This window comes from Zootoca vivipara, chromosome 4 (assembly GCF_963506605.1).
Source record: "Zootoca vivipara chromosome 4, rZooViv1.1, whole genome shotgun sequence".
In the NCBI taxonomy this organism is placed as follows: Eukaryota; Metazoa; Chordata; class Lepidosauria; order Squamata; family Lacertidae; genus Zootoca; species Zootoca vivipara.
The window spans coordinates 76,510,523-76,531,397 of record NC_083279.1 but is presented as its reverse complement, the minus strand read 5'-3'; the positions used below and the strand labels follow the sequence as shown (position 1 = coordinate 76,531,397).

Genomic DNA, 20,875 nt, shown 5'->3' with positions numbered 1-20,875 from the left:
GTGGGCCTTCTTAAAGTACTTGTTAGCTTTCAAATGATGTACTTTTAGAAATATGAAGAGCTAAGCTGAAGTTAAAAATAGCAGTTTGTTCTTAAGATGGGCTTCCCAAATGCTTTAACTGTGAGAAGGTCGTTACTCAGGAGTTTTGGGGTCACATGTTTGTCCTCTGGGCATTTTAATAGCCCTTTGTGGTGTTTTCCCAGAACAGCTTGGAATAGATTGTTGAGAGAGGCTGAGAACCTGCTTCTGCTGTTGATACATCTTGCTTTGTCTTACAGTTCTTTAATCAAGTGCTTATGTTAGGAAAAACATCTATCAGTGATCTCTCGGAGCATGTTTTTGACTTAATTCTGGAGCTATACAATATTGATAGTCATCTTTTACTATCCGTTTTGCCACAGCTTGAATTTAAACTAAAGGTAAGTGTTACATTAGTTGTATCAAATTTTGATCATCTGGGAGGTTGTTGCTGGTGTGGGGCAACAAGCACACAACTTTTCATACAGTGTGTTCATTGCACCTCAGTGAACATTGGTGTGTCAACCCCTTTTCCTTGTGAGCGCCTTTTGGTTTCCTTGTAGCAATTCTCTTTATCTAGCCGTTGGGATTCTCCTCCGGCTTCCAAGCCACGTTCCTCACTGGCCTGTGACCCCTGGAAACAGAATTATAGAGTTGGAAGGAACCCACAAGGATCATCTAGTCCACCGCAGTGCAGTAATCCTGCCCACAGCTGTCCCTGGGTGCGCTAGAACCACCAACCTTCTGATTAACAGCCAGCTGCACTGACCCATTGCACCACATGACTTGAAGGGGGCCACGCTGAAAAAGGCTCTCCACCTCTGCCCTGCAGCATTCCAGGTCCACTACCTATACGCAAAGCTGTAACTGTGTCCAGATGCTGTTTCAGTTGGCAGGCTGGTGAATTAATATTCCCCTCAACGCTCCATATATCTGCTTGCAAAGAACACAAGAGCACATGGTCGTAAATAATTTCTTCGCTTCCCTCTGCATATGTGGGATGAAAGCAGAGGAGGAGCACTGGAGTGTACTGAGATATACATGAGCAGCTGGAATGAAGAGGGGGGAAAAAGGAAATGAAACAGAATTCTGGTGTATAAGTACTTCTACACTACTACTGGTGTATATGTACTTCAGCTGCTACTTTGTGCTACATTTGCCATACCTCTTAGCCTTGGCCCTGCAGGCTGAAAAGGAGCTGGAAAAGAGCATGCAATAGCATCCATCTCTTTGTTGGTGTCTATGACAGCGTTCAGACGCAATGCTGAGCCATAAACTATGGGAAAATAGTGCAGACTGTGCCATGTAACTTGGAGCTCTTCCTCTTTGATTCTCCCTGCCTCCAGCAGGGAGACAAACCACAGAGCTATTGTCTTATGATATACCTGAGCCAGCGCTCAGGGTTTGTTTTTCTCTAGACCATATTCTAAACTTCCCAGTTGTAGTTTGCTTGGGACAAATAAACCAGGGGCCATGTTTGAACATAAGGCTAAACCAACCACCCTGTGGATTGTTTCCCTGCTGGAGGTAGGGAGGAGTGAAGCAGAAGCACTAGCGCGCAGTGTATGAACAACTAATTTTATTAACTATACCTAAGCAAAAGTAGAACTTAAAACTGTAGCCTTCTACACATGCTAGGTATACTTAACAAGGAGCCAGCTCCACTGAACATAATGGACCTGCTTCTGAGTAAACTTGCATGGGACTGGGTTTAAGTTGAGCACATATGAGAAGTATAATAAGTGAGTGATACCTTGGTCCTCAAATGGTATTCGTAAATTGTTTATCAGTCATATGGCAGGACAAGTTTAATTACTTCCTTTATAAACTGACTTTGTTGCTTGTTGGTTCATTTCCACAGCTATTATTTGCTATCTTTTTCAAATTTTAGATCGATTTATGAGTATGCTTACTTTTTAAAAAAAGAAATAGGTTTGTTTGAGAACATGTTTTTACAGTGTCTGTCTTGTCTCTGTCTCTTTCCCTGTGTATGTATTATATATAGATTGAAATTTATTTTATTTTCCAGAGCAATGACAATGAAGAACGCCTGCAGGTTGTAAAATTACTAGCAAAAATGTTTGGGGCAAAGGATTCAGAGTTGGCATCTCAAAACAAACCACTTTGGCAGTGCTATTTGGGGAGGTATAAATTGTTTAGTTCCTTTAACTTGGGGATTAAATACTGAAACTTAATGTAACATTTTTGTTATTATACAGCATTTTTGACATTCTTCTTTTATGTCTAATATGAGCTATAGATATATATGCATTCTTTTGTTCTGTGTCCTCTGAAATTGACATAAATAAAGCTAGATCTTCATCTTACAAATCTTCCAATTACGAAACATCTTTCTTAGTTTACTGACATTCACTTTTTTCTGTTAATGTAGATTAATCTGACTCTTGTCAACACCACAACATTGTAATGATCAATTCTATGTTTATATTGGATTTGATTAATATTCAACAGTTGTGGAGCTTTCCGAGGAACAGTAACAAAAACAAGGCTTTAGACTTTTGATTAGGTTACAAATGCATATATTAATAAACATTTGCATGAAAGAGATGCATGCTTAAAGAATATATCTCCAGCTGATTTGTCCTTTGGTTAAAATGAAAAATAGGCTATAGTATTGCATTTTTGAAGTATCTGTGTGGATGTAAATGGCCAAGCCTGATTTATCAGACACAAGTTGGGTAGCAGGTTAAGGGGGTGGGGGAGAGAATTGTAGCCCAGTGGCAGAGCCACCTGCATTGTAGGCAGAAGGTTCCAAGTTCAATCTTGGCATCTCTAGGTAGGGCTGGGAAAGACTGTTGCTTGAAACCCTGGCAAGCTGCTGCTAGTTAGTGTAGACAGTACTAAGCTAGATGGACCAAGGTCTCATTCAGTGTACGGCAACTGGCTATATTTCTTTCCTGAGAACTTCCAGCATACTAAAATAGCAGAAACCCATACAGTTAGATATTTGTGTACATTACTTTGAATTTATCATAGTGCATTATCTTGAACAGTGACTACCTTAGTAATGTCATAAGCAAGAGAAGAGTATCGATAGCTTTGGATGTCAGATTGTATGATGGCATTAGAAAGCTGAACAGAGGAGCTTCATTGCCATTATAACTTTATTAATATTGGGTTGGATCCAGACTTGCTAAAGCTGTGTTTTGTTTGCAGGCTCTTGCACAGCACCTTGAGATATGTTTGCAGAGTATTATTCTAGTCTTTCTTATAACAGTTTACATAATACCTGTAGAATTTCTTCTGCTTGCAAATATCTGGATCTGATCCATCATGTTTATCAGACTGTTTATCTTATGATTCTTTGAAGCAATAGTTATGACATTTTGGTGAAAATTGAAATGAGGGATAACATACTGTGGTTTTTTTGTTTTGTTTCTTAAACAGGTTTAATGATATCCATGTACCTATCCGTCTTGAATGTGTGAAATTCGCTAGCCACTGCCTTATGAACCATCCAGATCTAGCAAAAGATTTAACAGGTATCAGTAAATTGAGTCTGCAGAAGAAGAGGAACTCTTAATATTTATTCTGTTTTTAGTAGTAGCAAAATAACAGCACTGTTGTTTATAGTGCATTTACAAAGGGCCTGGTTTTTGATGATATTTACTCCTGATCTTTTCCCCCCTGCCTGTGGTAGGGAAGCAAGCCTTCACACTCACCTGTGGCCTAATCTGACTAATACAGTCAGATATATTTTTCTAAAGCGCTAGTTGGTCACAGCAGGGAAACTACCACTATACAATTATATAGTAAAAGGTTAAGAAATGGGTCCCCAAGTGCATGTTTGGGTCAAAAGTAGGTTCTGGGTCTGAAAATGTTGAAGATAACTAGTCAAAAGCAGCCTTCCCGTGTAGAACTTATTTATTAAATTAACATCCCACGCCTCCAAATGAACCCAGGGCAGCAAACACAGCTGTGATAAAATTGTTGGAACCGTGGGATGGAAAGCCAGCTGGACAGGCCCCAGTCGGAACGTCTCCCCTCTCAGCCTTGCCCCTGTGGAGATCCATCAGTCACCCTCCTCTGACGTGCGTCTGCGACTCATGTTGCTGTGCATGCACGAGCACACATTACTCAGCAGAGTAAGCACACAACAGAGCTGGCTCGAGGCGTGGATACTAGGCTACGTTTATTGAACATGAATCAGGACAAAGAAAAACATGGCTTTTCTCCTTGTTGTTCTTCTCAGAGAGAGAGAAAACAAAAGCAATACAGAGCGGATGTTCCGCTCATGGGATTCCAGCAATCTGTGCTGGAATGTAAACAGACATGTGACAATCCCACATTCCTGCAGCAAGGGTGGAATGGAATTACCAACAAAAATAATACCATTAAAAATAAAAGCCTTTAAAAACAATTAAACGCTTCTAATAAGTCCTGTAGCCACCATCTTATTTTTTCAACTGTTAGTGGACAAGCAAATATAACTCCGTAGTGATTGAATTAGCTGTTTTCATGAATTAAAGTCTTTTGTTCACAACGTATCAGATAATAACAGACAGTGAGTTTATTAAGAGGAAAATATTAAATTGTAATTGTAGTGTCTCCTATTATGCAAGCTTATGCCCTTCATTCTCTGGGGCTAGTGTGCCAGCATTATAATTAGGGTGTCTTTTTTTGTACAGAATACCTTAAAGTGAGGTCTCATGACCCTGAAGAAGCTATTAGGCATGATGTTATTGTATCAATAGTTACTGCTGCTAAGAAAGATATTTTGCTCGTCAATGATCATCTTCTTAACTTTGTGAGAGAGCGAACGCTTGACAAACGGGTAAGTCATTGTATATGTAGGTCAATTACTTGGATTCATTGTTAGTCCAAGAGTAGGCAACTAAATCAGCATGTTATATATTCCTTCCTGTTAAAATTTCTCGCAAGAATTGACTAATTGCAGATTTGCATCCTGTAATTATCTACTTTACCCGCACATATTCTTGCATTTCCTAAATAATACAAATAATTATACAAATAATGAGATTGTATAAACATGATAGTAAAAAAAATGAACTTGTGAATGCAGTGAAAGTTTTGTGTACAACTGATTCCATTATATGATCCACACAGAAGTGCCTTCAGGATTTTGTAATGTGTAAAGCAGTCTTTGTAATTATTTTGTTCTGCCTTAGCCATAGTACTTTTAAACAACCCAATGTATGATTTATTTACTTATTTTTTAGGTTTAGTGGATTAGTTGAATTTATAACTTGTTCAAATGTCAAATTAGGTCTGTAGCACATCTTGCAAAAAAGCAATGTAGCTCCTTACTTAAACATAGTGCCTGAGGAGCAAAGGTACAGGGAACAACCTATATCGAACTGTTTATTATTATTTTTGGCTGTTGGCTTTAATAGAGAGAGACAGAGAGAGCACTGGGAAAAAATCTGGTTGAATACTGTTTCTTTCTTTGCATTAATTTGTTGCCTTATTGTAGCAAACTCCCCCCTTTTGATAAGTATACTGACCGCGTTGTGTAAAATGCATAGCACCCTTCATATCAAACCCAGGACAGGTAGCAACAATATTAAAACACTCGACAGTAGAAGTGAATATCCAATAAAGCCAATAAAACAGTTAACAGCAGGAATGAATAATTCAGCATAATCATTACAAAGTCGTTGAAGCAGCACCTAACCACTCATAAAGGCCTGGGGGAAAACACATGGATCGTAGCTGGCACCAGAATGACAATAGAGTTGGCATCAGATGCACTTTTTGGAGGAAGACATTCCAAAGTCAGGGTACCACCACAGAGAAGGACCTAGCAATTATGGTTTCCAGATTGTTTTCAAGGGCAGCAACACATAAAGCACATTGCAACAATCCAAAATCTTGAAAAGTGTATGACAGTATATTTAGAAACACATTTATATTTTGATGTTTGAGATATGTTGTTGTTTTAGTGGAGAGTGCGAAAAGAAGCAATGATGGGACTTGCACAGATATACAAGAAGTATTCCTTGCAGTCAGAAGCTGGAAAAGAAGCTTCAAAACAAATTGCCTGGATAAAGGACAAGCTGCTGCATATATATTATCAAAACAGTATTGATGATCGGTAGGTTAACCTGAATATATACGATTAGGAATTATTCATCCTTTTGCCTTCTGTGAGTATGCCTGCTGACCAATAGCAATTAAGTCGGAAAAGAACACAAGCAGCTCATTGAGTCTAGGAGGGCATTCAAACAGCAATTCCAAAGGCTGCACTGCTTTTGGAACTTGGAATGCTAAGTGTACTGAATTCTCTGGCCATAACTATCTTTTGCGTTCATAGAAATAGGTGTGATATTCATACTCGGCCTACACAGTTTGTTTGATCAAATGAAGCTTATATTCTAAACTAAGCCATAGGGTTCTTATATGGAAAACAATGATTTCCAGCTATGTTAACTTGCTTAATCCTAGAGACTTCTTGCAGGCTCTCCTGAGGAGGATATTGAAAGACACTATTTTTAAACAAATCTTGGTCTGCCCTTTTTTTTCTGAAGCTGAGGTCTTATGTTTCATAATGTGATTAGTGAGAGCAAGATAGGATCTGAAATCATGGTTTTATCCTGATTTGTTCTCACCACAGTTTACCAGGCATCATGCGGAACTGTGGCTGGTTTAAAAAAGATAGCTTTTGATAAACTCATGGTACTTCCAAAAGGAGAAGGGAGAGCAGAGCATGAGAGATTAGGACTACAACCTTATAAACAATTATCTGGGAGTAAGCCTCAAATTTTCTAGAAGCTTGTTCACCTGGCAAAAACAATAGTTTCTATTTACACCTGAACCAAACCATTGTGTGTTTCTATAGATCTTATAAACATTTTAAATAGGTAGCATTCTGTTTGTAACATTTCATTACTAAGTTCATTTGTTAAATTTGACTTACTTAGATCAGCTTGGTATCAATTTAGTTTTTATATGCACTTAATCATAGTGGGTATTGAGAAATTTGCTTTAGTAACTTCAATCTTGTTTCATATAATAGAGGCTTATTATTGACTGTCTCTCTTTAGACTGCTGGTGGAACGCATCTTTGCTCAGTATATGGTCCCTCACAATTTGGAAACAAACGAAAGAATGAAATGTTTATACTACCTTTACGCAACCCTGGATTCAAATGCTGTTAAGTACGTTTTACATGACAGATTTGGAACTAATAATGATGTTCGTAATGCTAATATACTGGTAGCTAATAATCTCAGTGCGACAGAATTTGTGCTTGGATAACATCTGGATACAGACTATGCTCACCAGACTTCTTGCAGTATTCAGTAGGTTAAGATTTCTATCAAAATCCGACCTTGAACATGAAAGAAGAAAACATGGGAAAGAGACCTTACTACTTCCTTCATACTTTTTGACTGTTTTCTTTGATTGTGAATTACAGTTTTCTCAGGCTGTTTAGTACTTTCTCAAAATATATTGCAAATACGTTATGGGTGGAACAGAGTTGAAACTGGTTTATTTAATTGAAAAGAAATTGGCAAGGCTAAAATTAATTTGGTTCTAGTCTGCTCCACATACCCACTATTTCATGATGGGTGTCATTATTGTCTAATAGGTATTAGCATCTCTGGGTACAATTCACTTAGAAAACAGTGGTGATAGAAATTATAGGGTAATTCCAACTAGCACTATGTGCACAGTTTTAGCTGCAGAATTTGTGTATAAACATAGCATAAATTAAGAAACATTTGTATAATGGCATTATGATATTGGCAGTTTCTTTCCTAATGATCTCTAATATGAGAACCAGTGTGGTGTAGTGGATAAAGTGTTAGATTAGGACCTGGGAGACAAGGGTTCAAATCCCTGCTCAGCAAGAAACTCACTCGGCTTGTCACTGCCTCTCACAGCCTAACCTACCTCACAGGGTTGTTGTTAGGGTAAAATAGGAAGGAAGAGAATCACAACTTCAAACTGCCTCCCCAGCTGGTATCTTGCTTTTAGTGGGTGGTACTCAACTAACTTTTTCCCAGAGTACACTCATATAAATGAATGAATATGACTAAATTGTAATGGTCTGCTCTGAGTACAACTTAGCTGAATATCACCCAAAGTATTTAAATAATTGAAGTGAATGGATTGATAAAAAGGAAGTTGAAAGAGGAAGTCAATAGGGACCAATCTTTCCAGAATGCTTGGATGGTATTCAAAAGTGCAATAATAGAAGCTCAACAGGAATGTATACATAAAGCTATGAGAGGATACAATCATGGGTAATAAACAGAGTTAAGGAAGCTATTATAGATAAAAAATGGAAGTCTAATCCAAATGAGAGGGAAAAAAGGGAACACAGACATTGCCGAAGGAAATGCATGCAGACAATAGGGATGCAAAAAAGCCCCAAATAAATGAATGTGAATAATAAATATTTTGCTAAAGGCATTAAGGCAGGCATCCCCAAACTGCAGCCCTCAAGGTGTTTTCACCTACAACTTACATGATCCCTAGCTAACAGGACCAGTGGTCAGGGAAGATGGGAATTGTAGTCCAAAACATCTGGAGGACCGAAGTTTGGGGATGCCTGCATTAAGGGCAAGAACAAAATAATGTTAGTTCTTCAGCAGAAGAGTTGGCCTTAAAGCAGGCATAGGGAAACTCGGCTCTCCAGATGTTTTGAGACTACAATTCCCATTATCCCTGACCACTGGTCCTGTTGGCTAGGGATGATGGGAGTTGTAGTCCCAAAACATCTGGAGGGCTGGGATTGCCTGCGCCTGCCTTAAAGGCTTATAGCCAGGTGAATTGTTAATGGGAAGTTTCTCTCTATTCATAGTGCTAACAGTTTAGGAAGTTGCAGTAATGAGTACTATATCAGTTATTTGTTTCTTTATATTTTAACCATCAGGGCATTGAATGAAATGTGGAAATGTCAAAATCTGCTGCGGCACCAAGTAAAGGATATGGTTGACTTAATCAAGCAACCCAAAGTAAGTTTATTTCATTTTTAACTTTTTTGCATACTACAAAATACGTAGTTCATGCTAATTCTTGTAGAAAGCTCAATTTTCAGCTGTGGTTCTGAAACTGCTATCCCTCTTAAGAAGCGTCAAAAAAGCAAAAGGAAAGTAGAAATTATGAAGGCTCTTAAGGCAGTAATTACCCCATTTAGCTATTGTCCTTTTAACATGTTAATAAATAATATGTGAGAGATTAGGGCATTTTAGAAAACAAAAGCATTAAAAACATTTATTTAATTGTGTTTACTAAATTTTATTATTTCATAACAATAATAAAAATAAAAGGACTGTCAGTTGACTATTAAACTAGGACCAGGGAAACCCATGCTTGGAACACTGCTCAGCAATGAAGTTCACTGGATGACCTTGGGCCAACTCCTTGCCTCTCAGTCTACCCTACCTCACAAAGTTGTTGTGAAGATAAAGTGGGCTGAGTGGATGAGAACTATGTATGTGTTCCTTGCAGGAAAGGCAGGATAACAATGAAGTGAGTGAATGAATGTGGAATTAAATATCCCTATTAATATTGGCTCTGTGGTAAAGACATCTTTCTTACAATGCAGGACAACCATAAGGTGTCAAACTAAATCATCCTTGAAGTAGACCTATCAAAAATCAATAGATTTTACTAACTTCAGTCCATGCATTTCACTAATTCTACTTTCAGTATGACTTATTTCAGGGGAAGGTAATCATTTTTCTCTACAGGACAGATTATGATCAGGATCTGCCTAGTGGGCCAAACCTGTAACAATTCCCTTTCATTATGATCTTAAAACCTTGCCGACAAAGGTCCGTATAGTTAAAGCTATGGTTTTCCCAGTAGTGATGTATGGAAGTGAGAGCTGGACCATAAAGAAGGCTGATCACCGAAGAATTGATGCTTTTGAATTATGGTGCTGGAGGAGACTCTTGAGAGTCCCATGGACTGCAAGAAGATCAAACCTATCCATTCTTAAGAAAATCAGCCCTGAGTGCTCCCTGGAAGGACAGATCGTGAAGCTGAGGCTCCAATACTTTGGCCACCTCATGAGAAGAGAAGAATCCTTGGAAAAGACCCTGATGTTGGGAAAGATTGAGGGCACTAGGAGAAGGGGACGACAGAGGACAAGATGGTTGGACAGTGTTCTCGAAGCTACGAACATGAGTTTGACCAAACTGCGGGAGGCAGTGCAAGACAGGAGTGCCTGGCGTGCTATGGTCCATGGGGTCACGAAGAGTCGGACACGACTAAACGACTAAACAACAACAATGATCTTAAAAGGGAAGTGGGAGGAGGGGAGGTTTGCAAAAGATCTTTTGAATCTCCCTCCACCTTTAAGATCGGAGCTGGTCCTTAAAGTACTGATTTCCTTTTCTCAACAAACTTTCAGTGTACATCTGGATTTACTTGTCTGTGTATGAATCTGGAAGATTTGGAAAGAATGTTTCTGTACCTCTAAGGTTGAAACATGCTTACTTTGGCAAACGAGAGTTTACAGTCCTCGAGATGAAGCTTAACAACCCAAGACATCCAAAGAGGCTTAGGGAATAATGGGAGGAGGAGAGGTGGTTGTTAGGAAAAGGGATTTTTTTAAAAAATGGCTTCTTAGGGATTTTTAGATGAAAGACAAGTAAGGAGGACGTGATAGAAACTTATGAAAAATAAATAGAGAGATTTCTTCACTCCTCTCAAGATTAAAACGAGGGGTTGTATTTTTTACACAGCATATAATTAATGGGGGTTGCTGCTGCTGCTGCTGCAAGATTTTGGTGATGGCTTTGTCTTAGATGGTTGACAACCAGAAGTGTTGGGCTTGTTCCCTTGGGAAACAGGATGCTGGTGGCTCTTCATGAGAATTTTTGTTTGCTTGAAAAGACATTTAAATGGCTCTTAGAGAGCTTGTAGTGAATTAAAAAGAGAATTAAAATTAAACAGTGAATTAAAAACTGTTTTGGCAGTTAAGTCTTTACTTTCCTTCAAGGCTCAGTTGGAAATTAAACTGCTCTTAGTCTAGGATGAACATAACCGTTGGTTAGTATAGTTCATCCTTGTGTGAGGTGGTAGCCTGGATTGAAGAAGAACCATTGCCTTAGACTTGCTGTCAGCTTTTCTTCTTCCCAAGTGGAGCTGTTGTGTTCAAAATAGCAAAAGTGATAGCAAAATGGAGCAGGAGTGATGCATGGATATGGACAAGACATTTGCACGTTAAAATTTGATGGACGTGTTGGAATACATCCCTTGCCTCATAATTGTATGTGTTGCTATGGAGCCATTATTACGGTATTATTTTCCTCATCCTGAAACATTCTTCCTTAAGATTAAGAAAGTAAATTGCGGAATAACTTCAAATTTCTGTTGTCCCTCTATAGCTCCCCATACTAGAGAAACTAATGAAGCTTTTTTTAGAAATGGTGTTCTTCAGTCTATTAAGCAGCAAAATTGTGGTAGGAATGGCAACTTGGAAGGATCGTGTTTTCCATGGGGTTGTATATCTAAATCTGTGATCTGTGAAAGGGTCTTTAAAGCAGATTACGCAGAATTCTGACAGGTAATCAGTGACTTATGCTGCCTGGCTTTTCTGATAAGGAGTAGAAAAGCTTGATTGAAATAAATTGCTTCGTTTGTGCTTAATCCTCTGGAAAACTTTACGGCAAGAACCTGACAGACCTCAGCACCAGTATTGGATTTCATTCCCGCTTAATGATGGGTCTGAATTGTTTGAGTTGTTCTGTAGGCTGGACTGTGCTTCAGAACTTTTAGCGGTTGCCATTAGAAACATTTGCCTCTCCATTCTTTCCCAGTTGACTCAAAAGTCAACACTGAGTTGTAGAATTTCTTGATGGCTTAGAAAAAAATGAACGTTTTGAGAAATTTTGCATGATGTGAGATAGGGATATGGCGAATGAAATCATTCCTGACATCTATCTGGTGTCAATCAAATAAGCTAAAATTATATTTATATTTTATACAATTTAAAATAAAGGAGTCCTCCTTTTCCCATTATAACTAGATTGCCCCTTTCTGACAGGTGTTCATAGTTCCCTGTTTATAGGCAGTTGTTTATAAAATTAGTAGGGAGTTCATGTGTTGACAATGTAAAAATGAGAACATTCTTGTATTATGATGGTATTTTATTAGAAAAACAGCAACAGTTTATTGCAGACTGAATTAATGAAATGCAATAACACAGTCACGAGTATCATTGTTGATGTAAAACATATTTTTAATATAAAATTAAATAAAATGGAAAGTTCATATTGCTGCCTTCTCCAACCTGGTGCCCTCTCTATATTTTGAACTATAATTCCCACCAGCCCAAGCCAGCATGAACAGATGATGGGAATTGTAGTCCACAGAGTACCAGGTTGGAGAACACTAAATGGAATTCAGTTATTCAAAGAGGGCTGGTTCTTAGTATTTTTCTTTGCATTAACCTTTTCGTGTAATTTTCCAAATTGGCAACACTGTAACTGTTGCTACTATTTATATTATGATACAGTGATACATATACTTTTAAAGGCAGCAACCTATATACTTTTAAAGGCAGCAACCTGAATATGGTTTAAAGAAACACTACAGATGGTTTCACATGTTGTTATAAAAAGAAATATGCTCTGCTAAAAATAGACTAACAGCACAAACCTGCTTGTCAAAATGTAAACCAATTGTGAGTAAATAAGCATAGGAATGTAGCATATATATCTCTATATACCCATCATGGTTTTAAGAGTAACGGTGGACTCTGAACAATTACCTTATGCTCTGTGTTAAAATCCAGCTTTATATTGTATTCAACTTCTATATAAATATGATGTATAGAAATAATGTTATCTATTTCTGAAAGGATGGTACAGCAGTATGCCTGATGCTGTGTGAGTTCACAGTGCAAATTCTTGACATTCAAAAGTGCTTTCTCATTTAATTTCCAGACAGATGCCAGTAGTAAAGCTATATTTTCAAAAGTGATGGTAATAACAAGTAAGTTTTAAATTAACAGTGTCTCCTTGCTAATTGTTTTGTTCAACTGTTGATTCAAGTACTTTCTAATTTGGAGGGAGTATTAAGACAGTGAGGTCCGAAATGCCCCAGAACAAGTTGTGTGAAGAATATTGTTAGCATAAGCACATATATCATCAGTACAGTTAGTGGTTTGAAAGTTAGAACTGAGGAGTAGTGGGGGAATATTTTTTCACTGGGTGGTATCTAACTACAGTAATACCTCTGGTTGCGAACCATCCTCCTTGCGAACACTGCGGGTTATGTAACCTGGAAGTAGCTGCTCCCAGTAGCTAACTTTGCCCTGGGATGCGAGTGAAAATCGCACACCAGAGGCGTGCGTGCAGTGGGAGGCCCCATTAGCGAATGCGCACCTCAGGTTAAGAACGGTTTCCGATTACAAACAGACCTCCGGAACAGATTAAGTTCGTAACCGGAGGTACCACTGTAATATGTTCTGTCAGACATTTGTACCTGGATATGTGCACCACAGACTTAAGATGCTTCCAAGTGGCCCATCGCTGAAGCTTGCCAGTCACAAGCTGAAGCTTGCCAGCCACAGTAGTAGCAACTGGTTTTGGAGTGGGTTTTTTGTTTGTTTGTAAGTATTAGGCTTCTTAATTTTTTTCTATTAAGTGATCTTAATATTAATTGAGGTTGAATCCTGACAAGACAGAAGTACTGTTTGTGGGGGACAGGAGGCGCAGGTGTGGAGGACTCCCTGGTCCTGAATGGGGTAATTGTGCCCCTGAAGGACCAGGTGCGCAGCCTGGGAGTCATTCTGGACTCACAGCTGTCCATGGAGGCGCAGGTCAATTCTGTGTCCAGGGTAGCTGTCTATCAGCTCCATCTGGTATGCAGGCTGAGACCATACCTGCCTGCAGACTGTCTCGCCAGAGTAGTGCATGCTCTAGTTATCCCCCACTTGGACTACTGCAATGCGCTCTACGTGGGGCTACCGGTACCTTTGAAGGTGACCCGGAAACTACAACTAATCCAGAATGCGGCAGCTAGACTGGTGACTGGGAGCGGCCGCCAAGACCACATAACACCGGTCTTGAAAGATCTACATTGGCTCCCAGAACGTTTCCGAGCACAATTCAAAGTTTTGGTGCTGACCTTTAAAGCCCTAAATGGCCTCGGTCCAGTATACCTGAAGGAGCGTCTCCACCCCCATTGTTCTGCTCGGACACTGAGGTCCAGTGCCGAGGGCCTTCTGGTGGTTCCCTCATTGCGAGAAGCCAAGTTGCAGGGAACCAGGCAGAGGGCCTTCTCGGTAGTGGTGCCCGCCCTGTGGAATGCCCTCCCATCAGATGTCAAAGAGGAAAACAGCTACCAGATTTTTAGAAGACATCTGAAGACAGCCCTGTTTAGAGAGGCTTTTAATCCTTAATCGATTATTTTATTCTTCTGTTGGAAGCCACCCAGAGTGACTGGGGAAACCCAGCCAGATGGGCGGGGAATAAATAAATATAATAATAATAATAATAATAATAATAATAATAATAATAATAATAATATAAAAGTCCCATTGAATCTAAACATATTTCACTTCTTTAAAGGAAACTTGCCAGATCCTGGCAAAGCGCAAGATTTCATGAAGAAATTCACGCAAGTTCTTGAAGATGACGACAAAATTAAGCACCAGTTGGAAACACTTGTTAGCCCAACATGTTCATGCAAACAAGCTGAAGGATGTGTGGTAAGAACAGATATTAAAGCATAACCTTTTGGTTATTGAATTGTCTTGTCTGTCAATTAATTGTTGGTTAACATTGAATATTGCAGCGAGACATTACAAAGAAGCTAGGAAATCCCAAGCAACCTACAAACCCATTTCTGGAAATGATAAAGTTCTTGCTGGAGAGGATAGCCCCTGTGCACATTGATACAGAATCTATCAGGTACCTCTTTTCACTTAATTTAGTGGTAAAATTCAATAAAAGTGGCAGGAGATATTGCACAGACGGCTTTATTCTTGATGAGAAAAATTACTTTCTTCCTCTGTTGATGATTATATTATAAATAGTAATAACTATAAAGCTGAGACAAAAAAATTGCAGAAATTAAATTTTTACCACTTTTCATAAGGAAAAATGAAGTAAGTCCTCTGAATAGGGAGGCATTTCAGGGGTGGAGGCCAAACATATTAGCAATGTGTTGGGGCAGGGAGTTGCTTATGGTGGGAATAGATTCATTTCTTTTAGAATTTTAATTTTTTGCACTAGGTAAGAAAGAGTTTTGCAGTCATTGCTATTAGCAGTAGCAGCAAGAGAGGAGCTCTTCTGGGTAGCCATAGTTTTCTCACCCCGAAGGCTGCTGAAATTATGCTACGTGCTTTGTGTGCAGCATTATTCCAAAGGTATACAGGGCGGGTGGGGAATCACAACTACCCAGAAAAGTCCTCTTTAGGTGTCAGTGAATTCTCACAACACTACAGGTAAGATTTTTTTTAAAAAGTAAACATGTTCCCTTATAAAAAACAATGAATAGGTACAGCTGTTCTACCCATGAAATCAACAAAATGGTTCTCCCAAATTTGTCGCTTCCAAAAGGGGTAAGGTGTTGGTTGCGTTCATCACTAGTTGTAACCGGTAAAAACAGCAATAGCTGAAGTCCTGACCTTTGTGCATTTATAACAATGTTTATGATCAACATAATGGACATCACCTGAAATAATTTAAAAAATCACTTTAAATTACCATTAATTCAGTGTTCTGGCTTTCCATTTAGGATGTTTGCTTAGCTGCAAAAAACATAAAGGTAATAGAAAGTATTATTCATGGTAAGGTAAAGGACCCTGGACCGTCGTTTACTTTTACAAAGGCGACTATGGGTTATTCATAGTAGTACATCACAATCAGTACTGTCAGTTGAGATTTAATCAAAGCTTTTTAACAATGTATAGTTATTTACTTGCTAAGGAAGGAAAATGTCTATCTTAATATGTCATGCAACTTTAACAAGGAAACAAAAAGGATAGCTCAGCAGGTATAAAATTATCTACTGGTGATTAACTTTGATCTTGTCCTTTGTTAGTGCCCTAATTAAACAAGTGAACAAATCTATAGATGGAACAGCAGATGACGAGGATGAAGGAGTACCGACTGATCAGGCAATCAGAGCAGGTCTTGAATTGCTCAAGGTAAAGAGCTCCTCTTGTAGTTAGTGAGCAGCATTATTGGAAAAATGGAAGATGTGGTTGGGATAGTCTAAAGCAAGAGACAAACTTGTGAGTATTATGTAGGCTGGGGGAGTGGTCTTATTTAGGGTGCAGCTGCTGCATAGCCAGATCATATTATTGATGATAAATGGAGAGAATGAGTGCTGTGTTAGTCTGTCTTGCCATATGTTCCCTGTGCATTTTAATTTTATAGTTGAGAGCTGCTGTTATTTTATTTGGAGCACTGCCACCGGCTACAACTTGGCATTTAGTGGATGTATTTTTTGCCGTTGATTTTTCCTGGTATATAAAAGATTACTTAAGAATCGAGTTGAGTAAATATAGTAATATAATGGTTCGGTTTGTATGGGGTGTTGTGAGAATAAACTTTAAAAGAACCATATTGCTTACTTTGCAGGTGCTTTCGTTTACACACCCTATCTCATTCCATTCAGCTGAAACTTTTGAATCCCTCCTGGCTTGTCTGAAAATGGATGATGAAAAGGTGGCTGAAGCTGCACTGCAAATTTTCAAGAACACGGGAGGCAAAATTGAAGAGGATTTCCCACACATCAGATCGTGAGTTGAATACAGTACCTTTAGGCCGTCCATATTAAATTACAGTTTTATTATTCTTGGGCAGAATTTAGCTCTTAGGGAAGTCAGTAATGAAACACTTAATTTTGACGACGTTGGGTTGCACCTGTTGCTTCCACTAAATAACAAGGTGCTGTCACCACCCTGGAACAGAAACAAGCCAAAGTCTGTCTATATATGAATCTGTGGCCGTGGTTTATTTCTCTCCAAAAAAATTCATAAGCAGTAAGCAAGGAGCAAACCTTGGCTTGTAATTGTAGTTTGTTTGAAGAGAAACAAAGTACGAGCCTGGGTTCGCATATAAACGACAAATCAGACGGGCTTGTTTCCTGTCTGACGTGACAGGAGTGGAGCAGGAAAAAAGCCAAGGGTGGACTTTTTGAGCAGGGCTTCTCATTCATGTTAAAACATAGTTTATGTTAACTGTGGTTTAATTTTATCTGAGAACCAGGCCATTATGTTAAAACAAAGCAAGCTCTACTCATGATAGTTGCCAGGACACAGCTGGAGATGATGTATTTCTGTTGAAATTGGATGACTTTTATTTTTCACAGTCAACTTGAGGCCTGCATTGTTCGGTTTTCCATAGCATAGTGCTGAGAGAAATGCTCCTCATATTGCTTAAAGTAAAAAAAACAAAAAACAAAAACACACATTTTAGAAAGAAAAGTCCTAGATTTTAATGCAAACAAAACAGATATTTTGGTGCACCAGTTATCCTGAGAGACTGGAAATACATCCACGGATCTTCAAAATGATAACCACAGACTTTCAAACCCTATGGATTTGGCTTGGTGGGCTGCTTTCTGCATTCAGGGAAGACCTGGTTTTTTTCAGACAACTGTGGAGGAAAATTAAGTACTTGAATATAGCTTTCGTTCTTCTCCCCCTCCACTTTGCAAAATTAAAAATTAAAAAATGAAACATTTCGACTGCTACATTTATATCTATTTAAAGCAAACAAAATAAATGTGACAGATATACATTAATTAAAAAACTTTTTACTTTTAGTGCTTTGCTTCCAGTTTTGCATCATAAAGCTAAGAAAGGACCGCCTCGCCAGGCCAAGTATGCTATTCACTGCATCCATGCAATATTTTCCAGTAAAGAAACACAATTTGCACAGATATTTGAGGTAATTGGGGGTTGGGGGGGACTTTTATAGTGCGTTTGTATTTTTCTGGGAAACTGCCATAACTAAATGCTTGATACCCGAAAATATTACAGTTATGAGTGAGTTAAAATGTGCTTCTTGAAGAACATTTGGTTCCATTCCTTGTTCTGTTTGTTTGGGGGAAGAGCTATAGCTCCCTGGTAGGACATCTTCCTTGCATGGAGAATGTTCTGGATTCGGATGGACTGAACTAGATGGACCAAAGATCTGACTCCATATAAGGCAGTTTCCTATGTTTCTATGTTCTGAACAAAAGTTCAACAGACTGCTAATTAAGGGCATGTCAACTAAGTTTACTTTCATTAATATTTATTAATACTCAATGGCTGTATTTATTTTTTAGCCACTGCATAAGAGTCTAGATCCAACCAACCTTGAACACATGATTACACCTCTGGTTTCCATTGGCCACATAGCCTTGTTGGCACCTGATCAGTTTGCTGCCCCATTAAAGTCTTTGGTGGCCACCTTTCTTGTGAAAGACTTGTTAATGAATGACAGGGTAAGAACTTTTTTTTTTACTCATAACTTTTTTTTTTTACAGCAAGAAATTCAGAAACGGGAAAAATAAAGTACTATTTAAAATAATGTCTGCACAAACCTTTTCTTCATACAAGAGCGAAAAGCATAAATACATTTTTTTCAGACTTTGTCACATAAGCCTCCCTGGGTTAGTAACCAAATTACTTTAACCTAATATTAATTCAAAGAAGATATGCACAAGTAAATCCTTGAAAAAAATTCCCCTGTATCTCTTTTTCATCCCTCCCTTCCCCCATTTTATTAAAATACACACAACCAGGTTCTCACAAACAGGCACATCGATTCTCGAGTATTACAGTCTTCATAAATTCAAAGCATGCATATCTCTGAATTATAATCCTGGATTTCAACTTTTATAAAGTGTCGCAAACACTGCATTTGACAGAACGCTAAGTCAAATTTTGTTTAGCTCTCGGAGGTCACAGAACATGTTTTTCCTTGCAAACATGAACATATATGCAGCATTTTTTCTACAAGAGAAAACAAGCCAGCATTAGGTGTGCAGGATCCTAACTTACTTAACATACCATGGCTAAAACAAGCCATGGTTTAGCGTTGCTACCACTAATTCATGCCTTCTGAGTATGTGATTTTTGTTGGTAAAAGAAAAATCCATTTAGCTTACATGGTTAAATTGGGGTATGTATAGGCACCCAGTCCTGTATTCCTGGTTTGGTTCACAAGAATAATATATATCTATACCAGGCATCCCCAAACTGCGGCCCTCCAGATGTTTTGGCCTACAACTCCCATGATCCCTAGCTAAGAGGACCAGTGGTCAGGGATGATGGGAATTGTAGTCCAAAACATCTGGAGGGCCGAAGTTTGGGGATGCCTGATCTATACAGAAGCTGTATATTAAGATGAAATAGAGAAGTAACAGTCCTGTATTCCTGATTTGGTTCACAAGAATAATATAATATATATCTATACAGAAGCTGTATATTAAGATGAAGTAGAGAAGTAACAGTGATCTTCTCTGAATATTGTCTATGAAACAAATTATATAATTTTATTCAGACGCCAGGTAAAAAGACAACTAAGCTCTGGGTTCCAGATGAAGAGGTTTCTCCTGAGACACTTGCAAAGGTGAGTCACTTAAATACTTGCATTTACATAATTATCTTCCTATCACTTTTTTTTCCCCTACAGTGCTACTTTTGCTTTCAACTAATTTGTTCCTTTCTCTGTCTGATCTTCCACCCTTCTTAAAGTAGTTGTTTGTGAGACTCTTTAATATATCTTTCGTGGTAGACACATCTTTTAATTTGTTTATGAACTATCAGTAAATAACCTGGGGCATATTATGCGTATGTGGCTTCCATTCAGTATTATTTGTTAAAATAACAATCTCACACACAAAAGGAGGTCGTTATTTCTTAAATTGTTGACACCATACATTTTGCAGTTAGACAGCCAAGGCTTTAAAGCTTCTAATCAGATACAAGTATAACTACTTACTTGTAACTACTTTCTCAGTAGTGATGGTCTTAATCTTTGGCTTCACCTTATACAAAGGATGCTAGTTGTCCTCTATTTAGAAAAAAAGATTACTATGTGAGAGCAATTGATAATACAAACCCACCTAAATGTCAGCTTTTGAAGATTTATCTGTATGTGAATAGCTATGCATTCCTAGCCTGTCTTAGAAATTTGCTGCTTTAACAGTGGCATGACCTAGTGCTGTATATACACATTATCTGCTCAATGACAGATCTTTGGGAAATAGTGAAATAATTGACTACTAAGTGTGGGAGACCCACTCTTTCCCTATTTGGTGTTCATTTGTTTCTGAAGAGCCTAAATATGGAGTTAGAGTGGTTTTTGTATCATGGAATTGTTATGGTCTATGAAGAATCCATGAAACGCCAGTAACTTGAAGTTCAGTTCCTAATTAAATATAGCATTACATTTTGCTTGCCTTTACATTTTGTACCCCACCTTTCCTACTTTATCAGGCTTTGTGATTCCTCCTTAGTCCTGTCAGTCGTTCTCTATGTACCATTTCACTTCTCTTCGAGGCCTACCACGTAGTCACTAAATACATGTTTTGTTTAATGACTTCTACCTCTCTGGCAGGGTAGGGTTTTTTCTCCTTACGGCTGGAAGAACAACAGCAAGACACTCACCAGGGTGGTAAAGAACAGATAACTTGTCACACAGCCGTTCTTGGTTGACCTTTTAAATATGGTGTGTGCTTTGAAGTAGGGCAACTTGGTCAGGAAGGCCTGCAAATTTAGCAAAGGCACAAAGGCAAATTCTGCACTGATCACCAACCATTGACCATGTTGGCTGGATCTGATTAGAACTTGGAGATTGCTTTAAATCACAGAGTCTAGGGCTTGCTGATCAGAAGGTCGGCGGTTCGAATCCCTGCAACAGGGTGAGCTCCTGTTGCTCGGTCCCAGCTCCTGCCTACCTAGCAG

The 20,875-nt window shown here is 38.6% G+C and overlaps 1 protein-coding gene across 1 annotated transcript in view; it reads left to right on the top strand.

The window, feature by feature from the left end:
- The window catches only part of PDS5B (PDS5 cohesin associated factor B), a 67,641-nt gene that overhangs the window by 32,145 nt on the left and 14,621 nt on the right, over positions 1-20,875 (top strand). The window contains exons 8-22 of the mRNA XM_035115198.2: positions 279-419; positions 2,048-2,163; positions 3,427-3,521; positions 4,668-4,813; positions 5,943-6,094; positions 7,044-7,157; positions 8,882-8,963; positions 12,906-12,954; positions 14,535-14,674; positions 14,761-14,876; positions 16,012-16,117; positions 16,554-16,714; positions 17,744-17,867; positions 18,250-18,408; positions 19,470-19,538. Coding sequence (XP_034971089.1) covers positions 279-419; positions 2,048-2,163; positions 3,427-3,521; positions 4,668-4,813; positions 5,943-6,094; positions 7,044-7,157; positions 8,882-8,963; positions 12,906-12,954; positions 14,535-14,674; positions 14,761-14,876; positions 16,012-16,117; positions 16,554-16,714; positions 17,744-17,867; positions 18,250-18,408; positions 19,470-19,538 — 1,770 coding nt within the window. The remainder of the gene's footprint in view (positions 1-278; positions 420-2,047; positions 2,164-3,426; positions 3,522-4,667; positions 4,814-5,942; positions 6,095-7,043; positions 7,158-8,881; positions 8,964-12,905; positions 12,955-14,534; positions 14,675-14,760; positions 14,877-16,011; positions 16,118-16,553; positions 16,715-17,743; positions 17,868-18,249; positions 18,409-19,469; positions 19,539-20,875) is intronic.